Here is a 17755-nt window from a genome sequence, read left to right as displayed (position 1 = left end):
TTTCCTCAGTATTTGTTCTTACAGTGGCTGTCGCTAAAAAATAGTATCAAAACTATATAAAAAGCACATTTAAAATAATTAAACTAAATATTAAATATTTATTCAAACAAATACTAATTAAAAGTTTACAATTTCACATATTTTTATACTCATTTATGATTTTTTTTTTTACTTGTTTGTAACAGTATTTGTTCTTACAGTGGCTTTTACTAAATGATACTATCAAAATAATATAAAAAGCACATTAAAATAAATATTTATTATGAATTAATATCAATTAAAATGTCACAATTTCATGTATTTTCTATATTAATTTGTTATGACCCCAAAAGGGACAAGCGGTAGAAAATGGACGGATGGATGTTATACTTAAAGTTTTGTTATCCTCATTTGTCAATTTTTACTTGTTTTTTTATTAGTATTTGTTCCTACAGTGGCTGTAACTAAATAATAGCATCAAAATAATATAAAAATCACATTTATAATAATTAAACTAAATATTGTTTACAAATTTAAACAAATACTAATAAAAAATTCACAATTTCATGTGATTCTTTATACTTGTATATTTGTACTTGTTTTTTTCAATAAATTTTTGTTCTTACAGTGCGATGTTACTAAAAAATGGTATCAAAATATGATTAAAAGCACATTTAAATAATTCAACTCAATCTTTTAATATAAATTAAAACAAATACTAATTAAAAGTTCTCAATTTCATGTAATTATGTATACTCATTTGTGAATTTTTACTTGTTTTTTTCTATCAGTATTTGTTCTTACAGTGGCTGTCTCAAAATAATAGTATCCAAATAATATAAAAAGCACATTTAAAATAATTCAACTAAATATTGAATATAAATTAAAGGAAATTATAATAAAAAGGTTACAATTTCACATTTTTAACACCCACTTCTGATTTTTTTTTTTTTACTTGTTTTTGTAACAGTATGTGTTATTATTGTGGCTATTACTAAATATTGGCGACACATTAATATAAAAAACATCTTAAAATAAAGAAATATATATTTAACATATAGTTCTCATTTGGGGATTCTTTTATCAGCATTAATTAGATACATTGAAGTTTTATGCAAAAATAAAACTCTTGAGTTCAATAAGACTAAGTCAGCAATACTAAGGTGTTTAGTTTCTATGTCAGGGGTTTAAGGTGAGTACGCACACACAATAGATGTTAACTTATTTCAATCTTTAAGAAGAGGCTTATTATAAACAACAAAAAAGACACAGCAGCTGAAGCAAAACACACATTCGCTGTGTGTCAGCGGTGAAGAAGAGCAAGTCGTGACAAGCCAACACTTACTGGTGTGTGACAACGGTGGGCTCCATCATTACCAGCTGCTGGCATCCACACACCGGGAGCGGGGCCAGGGTGAGCGGGGAGTCAACAGGGGTGAGGCGGTGGAGGAAGAGGAGGGGTGAAGTGACACTTCCCCAGCGAGAGGCGGTGTGTCGGGGGCAGATAAAAAGCACAACGCGCTGCATGACACAGATAAGTCTGCTCGCTGTCCTCTGCACTAAACGCTGCAACAGAACAGATACATGGACATAATGCATTAAAACACATGATGCAAAACTGCAAGTGTGGGCTTTAAAAGACAACATAATATGCAATTTAATTGTAAACACAATACATGTTATACTCCCCCTTGAGTGTCACACAATGAGGTGTGGAGGGGTTGTACGGTTCACCTGCAAAGGAGATGTAGTCATGCATTTGCTTTGTTGTGACACTGACCTTTCACATTTTCTTCAATAGACTTAAAGCATGTGTGACAGTGACACATCCTCCCCCTTTGCCAAAAGGCATTCAATTAAAACATACAGAAATACTAGAAGAGATTAAAGGCATCACAGGGTATAAGCATCAAAAGGAAGACATTTGAATAATAGTCATCCCTAAGGTAAAATATTCATACTGTTGCCTTTGAAGCAGACTGAGTGGAAATACTGTACGTATCTCAGTGGTGTCCAAAGTAAGGCCCTCAGAGCTAATTGAAACTTTTTTTAAATTTTAGATTTTTTTTAAATATATGTAATTAAACATGGCATGCATCAGATCACTGCAGAGGACGATTCTGACCACATTGAAGATTAAAAAAAAACAACAACTAAATTGTCGTACTCAATTAAACCACTTTTCTTTTTTTTTTTTAAAGTCACTATACTTTTAAATTACTATTAAAAAACTAAAAAGTATTTGTTCATTTATCAAAACTTAAAGATAAAAAAAAATACTACATTTTAAAAGAATACACAAAAATACACAGTAAATCCTTGTTTATTGCCTTCACCCTAACCGGGAAGAGAACATCGCTCTTCCTAGCAACATAGATTACTGTTTGAGTCGCACTTGACTAACGACACCAGAGCAAGCACGGACCCAGGCAATTATAGTGTCTGTTAGCCCGGGTGAGGAGTCAGTTAGGCGAGAACTAACCAACACCAAGCTGGAAAACTCCTGCACACATAGCATTTCCCGTAGAATAATACACAACTCACATGTTTTTTCTGTAGTGACTGTGCCAGAGGTGAACATGCATTCTACTGAGGTGGCAAATTATGCTGCGTTAAATCTATCGCAGCACCAAGCCAATAATCTCAAGATACCCATCATATCAATTCCTAGATGTGATCGAAATTATTTAAGGCGCACTACACAAAATAAACGTAACAATATTAATATCAGTACTACGGATACTATTGACTAAAATGCCTCATAACAGCCTATAGTATGGATTTTTAAACATCAGATCATTGTCTCCCAAAACGTTATTAGTTAATGAGGTCATTAGAGACAACAATCTTAACGTCATTGGTCTCAGCGAAACTTGGCTAAAACCAGATTAATCTTTCCTGCTGAACGAGGCATCTCTTCCTAACAATAAGAGTGCACATAATGCCTGTCCCTTTAAAAGGGGTATAGAGGTTGCACTGATATCCAATGAAAACCTTAACCTTACCTCTAACCTAAGTAATACATTTAAATCTTTTAAGGTCCTTACTATGAGGTCTGTCACACCACTACCTATCCATATGGCTGTTATCTATCGCCCCCATGGACTCTATTTTCAGAGTTTGTCGCTGATCTAGTGATTCACGCAGATAATATAATTATAATAGGGGATTTTAATATCCACATGAATATGCAGTCAGCCCCTCCGTGCGTGGCGCTCCAGATTATAATTGATAGCTGTAGTCTCACACAAATAATAATGAACCCACGCATCGTAACGGTAATACCATAGACCTAGTCTTTGTCCGGGGTGTCACCACCTCCAAAGTTATGGTACTCCCGTACACTAAAGAAATGTCCGATCACTACCTTATAAAATTCTAAGTTCTGACTCATTGTCAACAAGCTACTAATAACCAATGCTTTTATCAGCCGCGACATTAATGCTGTCACAACTGACTTTTGCTGGCCTACTGCCTTCGGTATTGGCACCATTCCCAAATTATCTCTATCGCTAACCTCAGCAACAACTTTAACGACGTCATTGATAGCATAGCACCGCTAAAGCTAAAAAAATGCCCCTAAAAGGCGCACCCCCTGGTTTACAGAAGAAACCAGAGCACTATCATGTAGAAAGCTGGAATGCAAATGGCGTGCCACTAAACTTGAGGTTTTCCATAAAGCATGGAGTGATAGTTTAACAATTTATAAACACGCTCTTAACTTAGCTAAATCAGAGCCAACAGAACAGATACATGGAGCCACTGTGCCACAGGATGTCACTTTGAGCCAATTATTAGGGCTATATAAATAAACTGATTGATTAATTTATTGATACTTGGTTCCGGCCGGAATGTGGTAAATTTATTTCCATGAAGAAGTAAGAATTATTCATTATAAATAAAATATCTTAATAGCTCCAGAATGAGATTTTCTTAATTTTTTTTTAAACAGACATGAAATGACACCTTTTACCTTTTCGCTCTTTTATTCCATCCATTTTCTACCGATTGTCCCTTTTGGGGTCGCTGGAGCCTATCTCAGCTACAATCGGGCGGAAGGTGGGGTACACCCTAGACAAGTCGCCACCTCATCGCAGGCTCTTTTATTCCAATATAGTAAATGCTGCTGGAGGCTGAGCCAATCAGTGGCCATGTTACTGAACAGCGTGCTCTGAATGGTTTTGGTCTCATATAGTGGCCAATAAATTAATACTATTGTTAATAGTTTTACATAATTTAGCCATTTTTATGCTTGGAAATGCTTAATTTAGGCCAGCAATCTGTGGAATACGTGTAAAAAATATACATATACATACGTGTATTTTGAGTGCATCATCCGGAAAGTATTCAGTATTTTTGGCTTTTTCCACGTTTTATGTTAGGTTACAAAAATTAATAAATTTTGTCCTCAAAACACATAAAATCCCATGACAAAAATGTGGATTTTTTTTTTTTTTTTAATAAAAAAACTAAGAAATCACATGTGTCACGTGTACATAAAAGACTCAATAATTTAAGCTTTTACAAAATGGAATTTAACCATGTTAAAAGATCATATTTGATTCTAAAAGCAAATATCTATTTTAAAGTGATTAAATAACGGTAACCCTCAGTGAATAAAATTTGGACATCCCTGCCTTATCAACACTTAGCCTGCTTATTTTCAGCTTGACTTGTTCAGGATGAAGTCCCACTCACCACCAACATTCCAGCAGTTATTCAGGGGAGAAATAAATTCATGCCGTTGGCATCCTAGAGAGAAATAAAGACAGTTGATGAGAGGATGTTCAACATTTCATATCATAATGTTTATTATTTTTTCTGGAAAAAGCACACAATTGACAAACACCATCCAGGAGGGACCATGATGCCTCATCTTAGATGTACAAAATAAGCCGGCAGACATGATTCCATCACCACGACAACAACAGGAGCGGTCTTAAAACTAGAAAGTTGTGCTATCAAAATGTTCCTAAATCCAGAAATGATTTGTGTCGCCTTCATGTGTACGAGGGATTTTAAAGAACCAGGTAGGCCAGAGTGTCCCCGATGTCCACAGTGACGCCGTCGTCGACCACCGTGACTTTCTTGGCCTCCAGGTTGATGCTGAACACGGACTGAGGGGAGAGGAGCACCTTGCCCTGCTCCTCCTGTCCCAGCACCGGCACACGACGGGGGCCCAGCAGGGGGTCCTCGTACCTCATCAGCTTCACTTTGGAGAGATCTGGAGGAGGAAGCGTTTGGGAGCGCCAGGGGAGAGAGATAAAGATGCACAGAAGATAGAGTCAAACATTTTGCTTTTTTAACTTTAATAATGTGGAGGGCATGGGGAAAGTGGAAAGGTAATTAATGTAGCACTTTTAAACCACATATTCATTTATTAACAAGTACAAAACAGCAACAGAACCAATGTTGTAATAGCAAGAGAGTCAGCTTTAACATTGTGAACTCAAGTACTCATCTGTGGAACAGCTTGGAAAATTCCTTAAAATGTTCCAGTTCCACTCACACATTTAAAAAAAACTTTAAAACCAATGTCTCAGAAAAATATATCACTCTTGATCAACACTTGGTACTATGATCAATGTTAATTACAAAACTAAATGTGGGATATAAATAATAATGGAAGTATATTATTGGTACAAATGTTTAACCCACACGTGTACAGGGATATTTCACAACTGTTCGTCTATGTCGTTACTGCGTATATATTTGAACAGCGTTGTGTACAAGGTGTATTTATAAAATGTTGTGGAAAGGATATTTCATATTTCTATGAAGCTCAAGATCAGAGCCCGATGTCTCCTGGTTTTACTACATCTTGTTTTTGAGATTGTTTATAGGGTTAGGCGAAATAAGTGCTAAACTTCAGCCTAAACCCTTTCGGTCTGTAAAATTGTCAATTTATGAATGTAAAACTGTTTATTTTGTTGACCACTGACCGAATAAATAATAAACTAAACTAACTAAGTACGACACATATAACACACTAGACTTTCAGCTAAGTAGCGCAACAGAGGAAAATGAAGCTGCATGATACTTCTGATGCAGCTACCGCCTTCTGGTAGATTTCTTTTTTTTTTTTAAACTACATCAGGAGGTTGCACACAGCCACAGCTATAATGCTTATGTTTTTTTGTAGAGAATGTTACTACCGCTATTCCCATTTTAGTTGTGACCTACTTACAGTATGCTGATTGAACACTGGAGTGTGTCAAAATAAACTCCATAAATTATCGATACGCTCTTGTCACATAGCGGGTTTTTTTTCCTTTGGCTGCTATAAACTACTGTCATTGTGCCTTTATGGCACAGGAGTGAGAGGCTGGATCCCGGGCCGAAGTCACAAAAGAAAAAACAGCGGCGCTAATATGGTGGACTCGAGTGGAAAAAGTTATAGATGCCAGCAGAGTTGAAATCAGAAGAGTGGACTCACATTGTCTTCAATCATTTGGATGGTACAAAGCTGGATAAGGAATTTAGACAGGACCAAAATACGATACAAGAGTGGCATGACAAACCTTGTTCACCACCATTCTGAACTCGCAGACAACAGTGCCTAGCAATAAAAATATGTATTTTTATGTTTCTAGTAGGGCTATCATAAATGAGTTCACTTGTGTGATTAATCACATAAAATTATTGCATTAATCATAAAGGTGAAACTCCATAAATTGTACTATCTCACAAATGTTCGTTTATTCCAGCATTTAAATGTACACGGTGAAACTACTATACTGCTCATAACATGCAGCTATATATATATATATATATATATATATATATATATATATATATATATATATATATTTCAAGCATTCTTATTTTATAATTTTGATAATTATGGCTTACAGCCACGTCACTAGGTTTGAGGAACAGGGGGGGCTTAACCCAAAGGAGGTTCCTTGATGCGAGTGCGCAAAGCGCCCAAGCAAATCATTTTTGCACTTGCAAGATCTTTTCGCTCACAACTTTTTGGCACTGTGTTAGTATTACCCAACAAAAACTGAATACATGTAAGTGATTGAAAGTGGTAGTGTAAGAATGCTTCAGTCATCTTTAGTAAGCACTAGATGGCCCGAACACATAAGGACAGTGTTGTTGCATGGAAAAGCTAGCAGGCAACTAGCAAACAGGGACATGTTGCACAGATGATAGCAGGGTAAACACACTCGCACAGGACTACAGAGTTGACCTGAAAACAGAGGAGGTTCTGGTGGAAAGAAACTTTCTTGTCTGGAAAACAGGTGCTGGATGTCCACCCAAAGATATATTGTCTGTGCACAACCTCTTTGATGCAGAATTTTTGCACTTGCAAAACCTTTTTTGCTGACAACTTGGTGTTACTGTATTAGAATTACACAGCAAATACTGAAGAAATCGAAATGGTTGAAAAGCAATATTGTTAGTCTCCTGTTATTACTTTATTGGTAATTTAAGGCATTTAGACCACAGGTGTGAAATTCAAGGCCCACAGGCCACACCTGGCCATTAGGGATGGGTGATATGGACTATCACAATAACCTGCCATTTATGGTGAAAACGATAAAAGTGAAGATAAAAAACACACATAGAACTTTTTGACGACGAGTCTGTCAGTGCATCTAATCTTCAGAATCCCCAAAACACTACTCTAAAATAACACCAAGGCTCTTAAACTACATCAATTAAGTTTAGGTAGCACACCTATACTGCAAAGCTGTAGTAGTGTGATTTGCTTATCATACGTTATGGAAGTTATTTTTCTGTCAGCAATATTATAGACATTATTATTTTGAGTTTTATATTACAAATCAATGAGTTAGTGTTATGATGCGACTTCAGTGGGAACTCTCCCGCGCTTCGGTCGTATAATGGCGAATAATGATGACTTTACTCACCAAAATAGACGGTTATAAAATAAATAGTAGACAAATTAGCAGAAACAGGCGAAAGTAATGTTTTAGGAACTCACGTCATTCAATGTTTCACCACTGATCGCCAAAACGCTCTTCAGAGCAGACATCGAAGCAAATGTCCCCAAAACTGCAGGAAGACATCTTCTTTTATAATCTTCTCCGCGGTTCAGAAAATGTTGACTTTGATTGCACAGAATCCTTGAAATTGCCACAAATGCGCCAGTACTGAGACAACTAAAATTGGAGCATGTTTACTTCTGAGTTTACTTCCATAAAAACTGCAGGACTTAGACTTATACAAACTTTATTGATCCACAAGGGAAATTAACGCACAACGTTATGACGGGTCAGTTTGTGTTTACATTGCAGTCTGGACACATTTTTTTGTAATGTGAACAACTACATAAAAAGATCGGTTTGACAAAAACGGGGGCTTGAGCCCCCCTTAAATAGGCCTGACAACACCAATGCTTACAGCTTAGTAAAACCTTCAATTGAAAATGTTGGGTTTAAGCCAAGATAATAAAAATGATAAACGCTTGACATATCTCACTTTGCATGTAATGAGTGTATATCACATATTAGTTTCACTTCACATATGAAGTTGAGTTGCTGAAATGAATGGACTTTTACACAACATTCAAATTGTTCAAGTCTTACCTGCATAAACGCAAATTAATCACACAAAAAACAGTTAAAAACAGTACCGGTAATAAACACTCACATTATATTAGTATTATTGAAAAAGTAAAAAAATATATATATATTTTTGGCTAAAAAAGTGGTCACACTTAAGTTTCCAATTTCATTCATTACACTACTTGGTCCATGTGTCGGCAAAACTGCATTTGATTAGTATATATTTTTCCGTTATGCCTTTATGATTTTCCGTGTTTATTTAACTGCGAGTAGAGGCAGGTCAATCCACTGAAAATATTTGGTTGCACTTAATTTCTTGTGTAAATCTACTGCTAATTCAACCTGAAGAGTCGTTGGTTACACTTTGTCTTTGACATTATTGTATTATTTTTATGTTGAAAAACAACAGCAAAAGCAGCAGGCAAATCTGCCGTTAAAATGTTGGTTACTGTACTTTTGTCGAAGATTTCTTGAATGTTGAAAATGAGAGCAGAAAGTGTTTCCTCTTGGTAATTCAACCGTAAGTGTTGGTTGCACTTTATTCAAATAATATGCGAATGCATTGGCCATTAATTGTTGTTTACTTGCCTGTTTGAATCCATAATTTCTTTAAACGTAACTCCTTTACAAGAAATAACAGGTATATAGGAATGATCACCTGCATCAATCCATCCATTCATCCATTTTCTACCGCTTGTCCCTTTTGGGGTCGCGGGGGGGTGCTAGAGCCTATCTCAGCTGCATTCGGGCGCAAGGCGGGGCAGTATACACTATTTATTTCAGTCACACTACTTTATTTTATCTAACTGTTTGTACTCTGATGAATCATGCAGCAAAATAAATCAACTAGGACATTTATTTTGTTGTTGCTTGTTTTTGATTCACCCCTTTAAGTACACTGATATATTGTAGGCAATTAGGAGCAATAATAATGGCAGTAATGCCATATCGAGACATCATTATGAGCTCTACGTAACACCACATTTTTTTTAGCATTTACTATTACTATTTTCTAAAAAAAAACAAAAAAACAAAAAAAAAACAGTTGTGTAAACAGGCAAAGAAAACAGATGAGCACTGGGGGGGGTCACGGACCTTTGACAAGTCTGCTGACTTTGGAGAGTCTGCGGACAACGCTGTCCCTGCTGTCCCCTTGTCTGATGTCAAGCTTGGTAGAGAAGATTCCGTTGCAGGGCTGAGGGTTTACCAGGGACACGCACACTCCGAGCTGCGAAACACAACACAAACATAATAACAGACCGGTTTCCATTTGCGGAGTCAAACGTGCAGCACAAAAGCATTTACCTCCGATCTGAACAAGGAGAACGGTTTCCCTGGGCAACAGTCTTCCCGAATTTTGTCGTCGGCTTCGGACGCGAACAAGATGTCGATCTGGTCCAGCTGCGGGTAGAAAGAAACACCTTTAGAGTAATTGGTGTTTGCAAGGTTAAGCATCACATGACATCCTGTGGCTCCGCACTCTTTAGCTCTATCACTTATCTGGGATGCTGGCATCCATAAAATCATCTCATACATCAAAGTGGCCATAAAAAGCGTCCACTAACAACGTGTTACGCCTCGTTCATAAACACATTATAATGGGACTGTTTGTGAATGTAGCTTGTCATTACAACTCCGCACTGTACATAGCGTAACTAGGAGTGGCACGGATATCAGCAACAAAAAAAGTGTCGAATTATCTAAAACCTCAGAAACAAGGGTTCCGATGTAAGCACTCCGATACAAGGCGTCCTGCAGTGCGGTTAGTCTTTTCTTGTATTTTAGTGAAGTTATTTAAAAATGCAAACATGGTAGGTTATAGGCTACTAGGAGCTAGCAGTTCCACAACAGTTAAGCACACAAGTGAGACATACAAAGTAAGTGTTCTTATGAAACAATATTGCAGTCTAAAACAGGACATTTGTCAATAAAAGCAAGTATCAAATAATTATAGTTACAAATGACTTAGAGACACAAAGTCGCGAAGGCAGAAGAGTATTAAGAAGTCCATCCATCCATCTTCTTCCGCTTATCCGAGGTCGGGTCACGGGGGCAGCAGCCTAAGCAGGGAAGCCCAACCTTCCCTCTCCCCAGCCACTTCGTCCAGCTCTTCCTGTGGGACCCCGAGGCGTTCCCAGGCCAGCCGGGAGACATAGTCTTCCCAACGTGTCCTGGGTCTTCCCCGCGGCCTCCTACCGGTCGGACGTGCCCTAAACACCTCCCTAGGGAGGCGTTCGGGTGGCATCCTGACCAGATGCCCGAACCACCTCATCTGGCTCCTCTCGATGTGGAGGAGCAGCGGCTTTATTTTGAGCCCCTCCCGGATGGCAGAGCTGCTCACCCTATCTCTAAGGGAGAGCCCCGCCACCCGGCGGAGGAAACTCATTTCGGCCGCTTGTACCCGTGATCTTGTCCTTTCGGTCATAACGCAAAGCTCATGACCATAGGTGAGGATGGGAACGTAGATCGACCGGTAAATTGAGAGCTTTGCCTTCCGGCTCAGCTCCTTCTTCACCACAACGGATCGATACAGCGTCCGCATTACTGAAGACGCCGCACCGATCCGCCTGTCGATCTCACGATCCACTCTTCTCGTGAACAAGACTCCGAGGTACTTGAACTCCTCCACTTGGGGCAAGATCTCCTCCCCAACCCGGAGATGGCACTCCACCCTTTTCCTGGCGAGAACCATGGACTCGGACTTGGAGGTGCTGATTCTCATCCCAGTCGCTTCACACTCAGCTGCGAACCGATCCAGTGAGAGCTGAAGATCCTGGCCAGATGAAGCCATCAGGACCACATCATCTGCAAAAAGCAGAGACCTAATCCTGCAGCCACCAAACCAGATCCCCTCAATGCCTTGACTGCGCCTAGAAATTCTGTCCATAAAAGTTATGAACAGAATCAGTGACAAAGGGCAGCCTTGGCGGAGTCCAACACTCACTGGAAACGTGTCTGACTTACTGCTGGCAATGCGGACCAAGCTCTGGCACTGATCATACAGGGAGCGGACTGCCACAATCAGACAGTCCGAAACCCCATACTCTCTGAGCACTCCCCACAGGACTTCCCGAGGGACACGGTCAAATGCCTTCTCCAAGTCCACAAAACACTTGTAGACTGGTTGGGCAAACTCCCATGCACCCTCAAGGACCCTGCCGAGAGTATAGAGCTGGTCCACAGTTCCACGACCAGGACGAAAACCACACTGTTCCTCCTGAATCCGAGGTTCGACTATCCGGCGTAGCCTCCTCTCCAGTACACCTGAATAGACCTTACCGGGAAGGCTGAGGAGTGTGATCCCACGATAGTTAGAACACACCCTCCGGTTCCCCTTCTTAAAGAGAGGAACCACCACCCCGGTCTGCCAATCCAGAGGTACCGCCCCCGATGTCCACGCGATGCTGCAGAGTCTTGTCAACCAAGACAGCCCCACAGCATCCAGAGCCTTAAGGAACTCCGGGCGGATCTCATCTACCCCCGGGGCCTTGCCACCGAGGAGCTTTTTAACTACCTCAGCAACCTCAGCCCCAGAAATAGGAGAGCCCACCACAGACTCCCCAGGCACTGCTTCCTCATAGGAAGACGTGTTGGTGGGATTAAGAAGTATCCAGTAATAAACGTGTCCGCATAATTCAACTTACTGCATTATGAACTTAACTTAATGAATTATTGTAACCAATGGGTGTTGCAAAAAAACCAATTACCACTTCACATCAATTAGTAGAGGTGGGAATCTTTGGGCACCTCACGATTCGATTACGATTCAGGATCTACGGTTAAATTAAAAATCGATTATTGATGCATCTTTAATTCATGTATATTGATTCATATTTACATTTATTTCGTTTCACTAAAAAGGCGTGTATCACTTGCAACTTTTAAAAACAGTTTATTTGTAATAAGAACCAGTTGAATTAATTCCCATCACATTTATTAAATTAATGGAAATGTGTGCTAAACTGGAACATAAGTGCCCTAAAATAAAAGGAGCTAGTCGGAACTCTTGGTGAGGTTGTTCGCTCAAGTCAGCCAAATTGTTTAACTTACTTTACAATAAATAAATCGATTATCGACATTTACTAATCGATTTTATAATCAATTAGTCCGAATTATGATGCATCTAAAAATCGATTATTTCCCCCACCTCTATCAATTAGTCCATTTCAGACGGTAAATAATAAATAGGTTAGTGTTTTTTTATACATAGCATGGTTCTGAGTAATGTCACTTGATCAAGCCTTTTCTAGCATTCCACACAACAAAATATTAAAACTTTGTATGATTTGTGCTGATATCGTATCAAATAAATATCCGTATTGGCTAATATCGGTATCGGAAGTGAAAAATATCGGGTCACCACTAATTGTAACACTGCTGTCCCGATCGGCCTTCGCCACAGGATGACCCCAACGCAGAAAACACAGAATAAATATAATGACAAAAAGCGCACACAAAAGGAGTGAGGAAAAACAACTCGGAACGCACACAAAAGTTGTGGAGAAACGGAAATCGCACACAAAAGGTGTGGAACGAAACAAGTAAACACTACACGGCAGCGCAGGAACAAGGAGTGTGAGTGGAGCTAGAGCAGAGGAGATAAACACAACTTGAAGGGTGAACCATCAGGAATAAACTGGCGCCAAGTGAATGGACTGGATAGCTTAAGTAGTCAGGAGGAAATGGGTATCAGGTGTAGGGATGTCCCGATCCGATATTTGGATCGGATCGGCTGCCGATATTTGCCAAAAATTGCGTATCGGCAAGGCATGGGAAAATGCCGATCCAGATCCAGTTTTAAAAAAAAAAAACCCGGTCCGTGTTTTCCAACGCACCTATTTAAATAATACATTCCACTTTTCTGCTGCTCCGTAATTTCCGTTCCGCATTTTCCAGCACACCTTCAACACATCCACAATTCTCACGCAGTTGCTTTTAGCTGCTGGCATTACACGACAGGCTCTTCTCACTCTTTCCTGTGTCTCCCTCACAGACAGCGAGCGCACCTTCTTACACACGTCACATACTGTCACGTCACATACTGTCACGTCATACGTCACATACGTATACGTCCTCTCCCAGCAGAGAGCGAGGTAGCGGCATGGCTAACGTTAGCTGTGATGCTAGCGCAGCTGCTAAGGTGCGCGCCTGCTCAAGCGTCCTCTGCGCACGGCAAATCTATGCCACGCACAAAATCAAATAAAAAAATAAGCGCATAACAATTTTCGACACACGGACACGACAGACACAACAGTTTTCGTCATCATTGTTCAAATATTGTGACGTCTGTCGAGACGCTTATCTCCATTCGGTGCCACACGTCCAGACCCCACACCATCAAAATAGTATATATCTGTATCATGAATCAATTTAAGTGGACCCCGTCTTAAACAAGTTGAAAAACTTATTGGAGTGTTACCATTTAGTGGTCAATTGTACGGAATATGTACTTCACTGTGCAACCTACTAATAAAAGTCTCAATCAATTAATCAAAACACATAAAATCATCATACTGCTGTGATTATATGCATCAAGTGTTCATTCAAGGCTAAGGCAAAATATCGAGATATATATTGTGTATCGCAATATGGCCTTAAAATATCGCAATATTAAAAAAAGGCCATGTCGCCCAGCCCTAGTTCAATGATGCCATTTCTGTTTGTCATGTATAATTTTGTCTATTTTGTGTTTATCCTTGAATAAACAGGTCAGTTTCTTGTTACCAACCATTGTGTATTATTCAAACTCCCCTAATTCAGCTGGCTAGTTGTTATCAAGAGTACTAAAACCCTTTTCAACATGATTCTGACAACTAAGTAGGCTAAATAACTTTAAACTTTAATACATGCTCGGATAGGCCAGTATCGGTCAGTATCGGTATCGGTCAGTATCGGTATCGGATCGGAAATGCAAAAACAATATCGGTATCGGATCGAAAGTGCAAAAACCTGGATCGGGACATCCCTAATCAGGTGTGCACGAGGGTGGCTCCGCCCCGTGGCCCAAAAACCAGGCACTGCAGCAAAAAGCAGACAGGCGGCAGCAAGGCTGCCAGATCACGGCAGTTGTTTCTTAACACACCTCATAAGCACCAGTTCTGCCAGAGAATAAGACGACGTGGGATTAGTGTTGCCAATTTAGCAACTTCTTAGCGAGAATTCAGAACCAATCTAGATTATAGTAACATTTTCTGCTCTTATTTGACACTTTTAGAGACATTAAAGCACATATTGCTATTCTCAACATGCAGCAGCAATTACAGTATGTCAATTTGGTAAATTTTGTCTTTAATCTCTACTTTGCAAGCCAACTCCACAGGCAGATTGCAGTCCTGTGAGAAGTACTGAAATTTATAGATGCTGGTAAACGGATCCAAATCTGGTGTCATGTCTGGTGTAAACAATGTTGGGATACGACTTTCTACCAAGTTGAAATGGGGAAACAAAAAATAAAGTTTACTGTTTTAATGAATAGAAAGTATATAACACAAAAGAGTGAATCAAAGTGAATGCAATGTCACCGCTTGAGAGAAAAAAAGCATTTGAGGAAAGCAGCAAGTTTCTTTGGGTTTCGATTTGGCCATAATAGTGTTTTACTCCTTCTAAGATGGGGTGAGTAACGCTTCTTTCGAACCACCGCTGGTGTGCAATCATTCAGAACTGACATGACCCAAACAGAACACAAAGCACTCTAACCAGGTAAGACTCCCAAGGTGGTGAGAATCTGCTTCTTTTTGATTTGATTTTTTTATGATGAGTAATAATGAAAATATTTTTTGTGTGCATCAAAGTTGATACCAGCAGGGGTGCAGCACAAAAATCTATGCCCCTATAAACAAGACTCGTAAAGAGCCCCCATCCCACCCTAAACCCAATTCACCCTAAACTCTGCATGCACGCGTAAGCACGCACGCACAACACATGTTTAAATGCACCAAATAACTAATTATTGCACAGATTTGGTTGAAACCAAGTTTTTATTACACATCTGAAAACATAACTAGGTTCTTGACTCTTTAAAGCTAGGATTAACATATCTAGATAAACCCCCTCAATAATTGTGTCTTTAATGGGGTTTTTTTTTTTACAAAAAAATTGCCAGCAAAAACTATATCAAGTGGCCCAATTATTAATCTTAAATAATTATTTAACCTGTCATATTCACTTAAAAATGATTATGATTAAATATAGTTTGTCAAGTTGTCCTTTACTTTAGAGTGTCATGTAGGATTATCATTAGTGGATAATACGAATACATTCTATTATGATTTTGTTATCTCCCCCTGCCTATAAAAACTAGTGACGCTTTTGGATCTAACTTTAATCAAGGGTCTTAAATGCACCACAGTTATGTACAATGAGCTACAAAAGTGAAACTTGAACATAACTTTCTCCTATGCTGCCACAAATATAGCATCTATCCATCCATCCATTTTCTACCGCTTGTCCTTTTTTGGAGTCACGAGGTGGCTGGAGCCTAACCCAGCTGCACACAGGTGGAAGGCAGGTTAAGGGTACACACTGGCCAAGTGGCCAACACAGATAGACAACATGCACACATTTTAGTGTTGCCAATCAACCTATTCCCAGGTGCAAGTCTTTGGAGGTGGAAGGAAGCCCACGGAGTCAAAGGGAGAACATGCAAACGCCACACAGAAAGACCCCAAGCCCGGAAATCAAACCCAGGACCTTCTAATTGTGAGGCACTAGCACTAACCACTGTGCTGCCCTCAAATAGATTTATTATATTTGTACTTTTCTTCTATCACTTCATCCTTGTTCCAAAATGTTGGCGCTTTGTGTGAAAGCTTTAAAGTTGTTCTTTGATGACTTTATGAAGTACATGTTGAGTAAAGTGGTCCAAGTTAGCTTTGCTGCAAACTTTTTTACATTTTTGATAGGGGTTATAGGTAGTTTTAAACATTCTTAATTTGATTTGATTAAAGCAACTTTCATGGCTATAATAATTCCATATTAACATTTATGGCGTCTTTTTCTTTTTTTTTTTTGCAGTATTTTTTTTCCAAATTTTCCAAAATCCCAAACTCGATATGTATTTGAGTCAGCAATAGGACTTGACAATGCTAACTTCATACCTCAAGAGAATTTGTCAAGTAGACCAGGTTCTCCATCAGAACTGCCCGCTCATCGAACTCCAGCTCCAGATCCAAAACCCTAGGCCCGTTTTTTTCAAGGTTCTCCTAAAAAAAGATGGACCCAGCAAAACATGAAGATAGTTAACGGTCATGTGACGGCTTGTAATAGTCAAGCAAGATGAATGTCTTCAATAAATCAAGATTTGCGTTTGTTGTGGATTAAAACTGAACATTCGAACACAAAAAAACAGGAATAAAAATTTAAATTGAAAAAGGCAAAAAGACAATAAGCAGCTTCTACCAACGCGACAAACCATCAGTATTAAAAAAAATCATGTTCCTGTGCTTCGATCCAATGAATATATAAAAAATAAACCTCTTTGCTGGACACAAGAATAGAGGAACATTTTGATGGACGATATACAATGCATCCGGAAAGTATTGAGAGCGCATCACTTTTCCCACATTTTGTTACAGCCTTATTTCAAAATTGAATAAATCCATGTTTGTCCTCAAAATTCTACACACAATACCCAATAATGACGTGAAGTGGATGCTATTTTTTTTTAAACTAATTTAAAATTAAAATAAATCACATGTACACAAGTATTTAGAGCTTTTGCTCAATACTTTGTTGATGCACCCCTGGCAGCAATTACAGCCTCAAATATTTTAGAAAACGATGCCACAAGCTTGGCACACCTATCTTGGGGCAGTTTGGCCCAGTCCTCTTTGCAGCACCTCTCAAGCTCTATCAGATGGTTGGTTTTCATCCAGGATGTCTCTGTACATTGCTGCATTTAGTCTAGTCATGGACGTGACCAAGAACCCGATGTTCACTCGGTCAGAACTATAGCATTCCTCTGTGGAGAGAGAAAACCCTTCCAGAAGAACAACCATCTTTGCAGCAATCCACCAATCAGGCCTGTATGGTAGCGTGGCCAGGCGGAAGCCATTTCTTAGTAATTACTTTGCCAAAATGAACACCTGGAAAACTCTTATGCCATAAGGAAGAAATTGGCATGAATGCCAGGTGGCATGTTTGAAGGAAACAAGGCATCGCTCTACATCAAGTCAATAACATCCCTACAGTGAAACTTGGTTGTGGCAGCATCATGCTGTGGGGATGTTTTTCAAAGGCAG

The 17755-nt window shown here is 39.2% G+C and overlaps 2 protein-coding genes across 3 annotated transcripts in view; both read right to left on the bottom strand.

The window, feature by feature from the left end:
• The window catches only part of LOC133607693 (uncharacterized), an 8386-nt gene extending 3621 nt beyond the window's left edge, over positions 1-4765 (bottom strand). Inside the window, exons 1-2 of the mRNA XM_061962565.1 lie at positions 4678-4765; positions 1325-1545 (exon numbers count right to left, since the gene is read on the bottom strand). Coding sequence (XP_061818549.1) covers positions 1325-1545; positions 4678-4686 — 230 coding nt within the window. The 5' untranslated portion in view covers positions 4687-4765. The remainder of the gene's footprint in view (positions 1-1324; positions 1546-4677) is intronic.
• LOC133607694 (leucine--tRNA ligase, cytoplasmic-like) overlaps positions 4766-17755 on the bottom strand; it is a 44270-nt gene continuing 31280 nt past the window's right edge. For both annotated transcript variants that reach the window (XM_061962567.1, XM_061962566.1), the window contains exons 29-32: positions 16613-16717; positions 9822-9917; positions 9612-9744; positions 4766-5203 (exon numbers count right to left, since the gene is read on the bottom strand). In XM_061962567.1, the coding sequence (XP_061818551.1) occupies positions 4998-5203; positions 9612-9744; positions 9822-9917; positions 16613-16717 (540 nt within the window). In that variant the 3' untranslated portion in view covers positions 4766-4997. The remainder of the gene's footprint in view (positions 5204-9611; positions 9745-9821; positions 9918-16612; positions 16718-17755) is intronic.

The sequence above is a fragment of the Nerophis lumbriciformis genome, linkage group LG09 (genome assembly GCF_033978685.3).
Source record: "Nerophis lumbriciformis linkage group LG09, RoL_Nlum_v2.1, whole genome shotgun sequence".
NCBI classification, from domain to species: Eukaryota; Metazoa; Chordata; class Actinopteri; order Syngnathiformes; family Syngnathidae; genus Nerophis; species Nerophis lumbriciformis.
The sequence above is the reverse complement of the archived record's forward strand: the minus strand, read 5'-3'. Positions and strand labels throughout refer to the sequence as shown.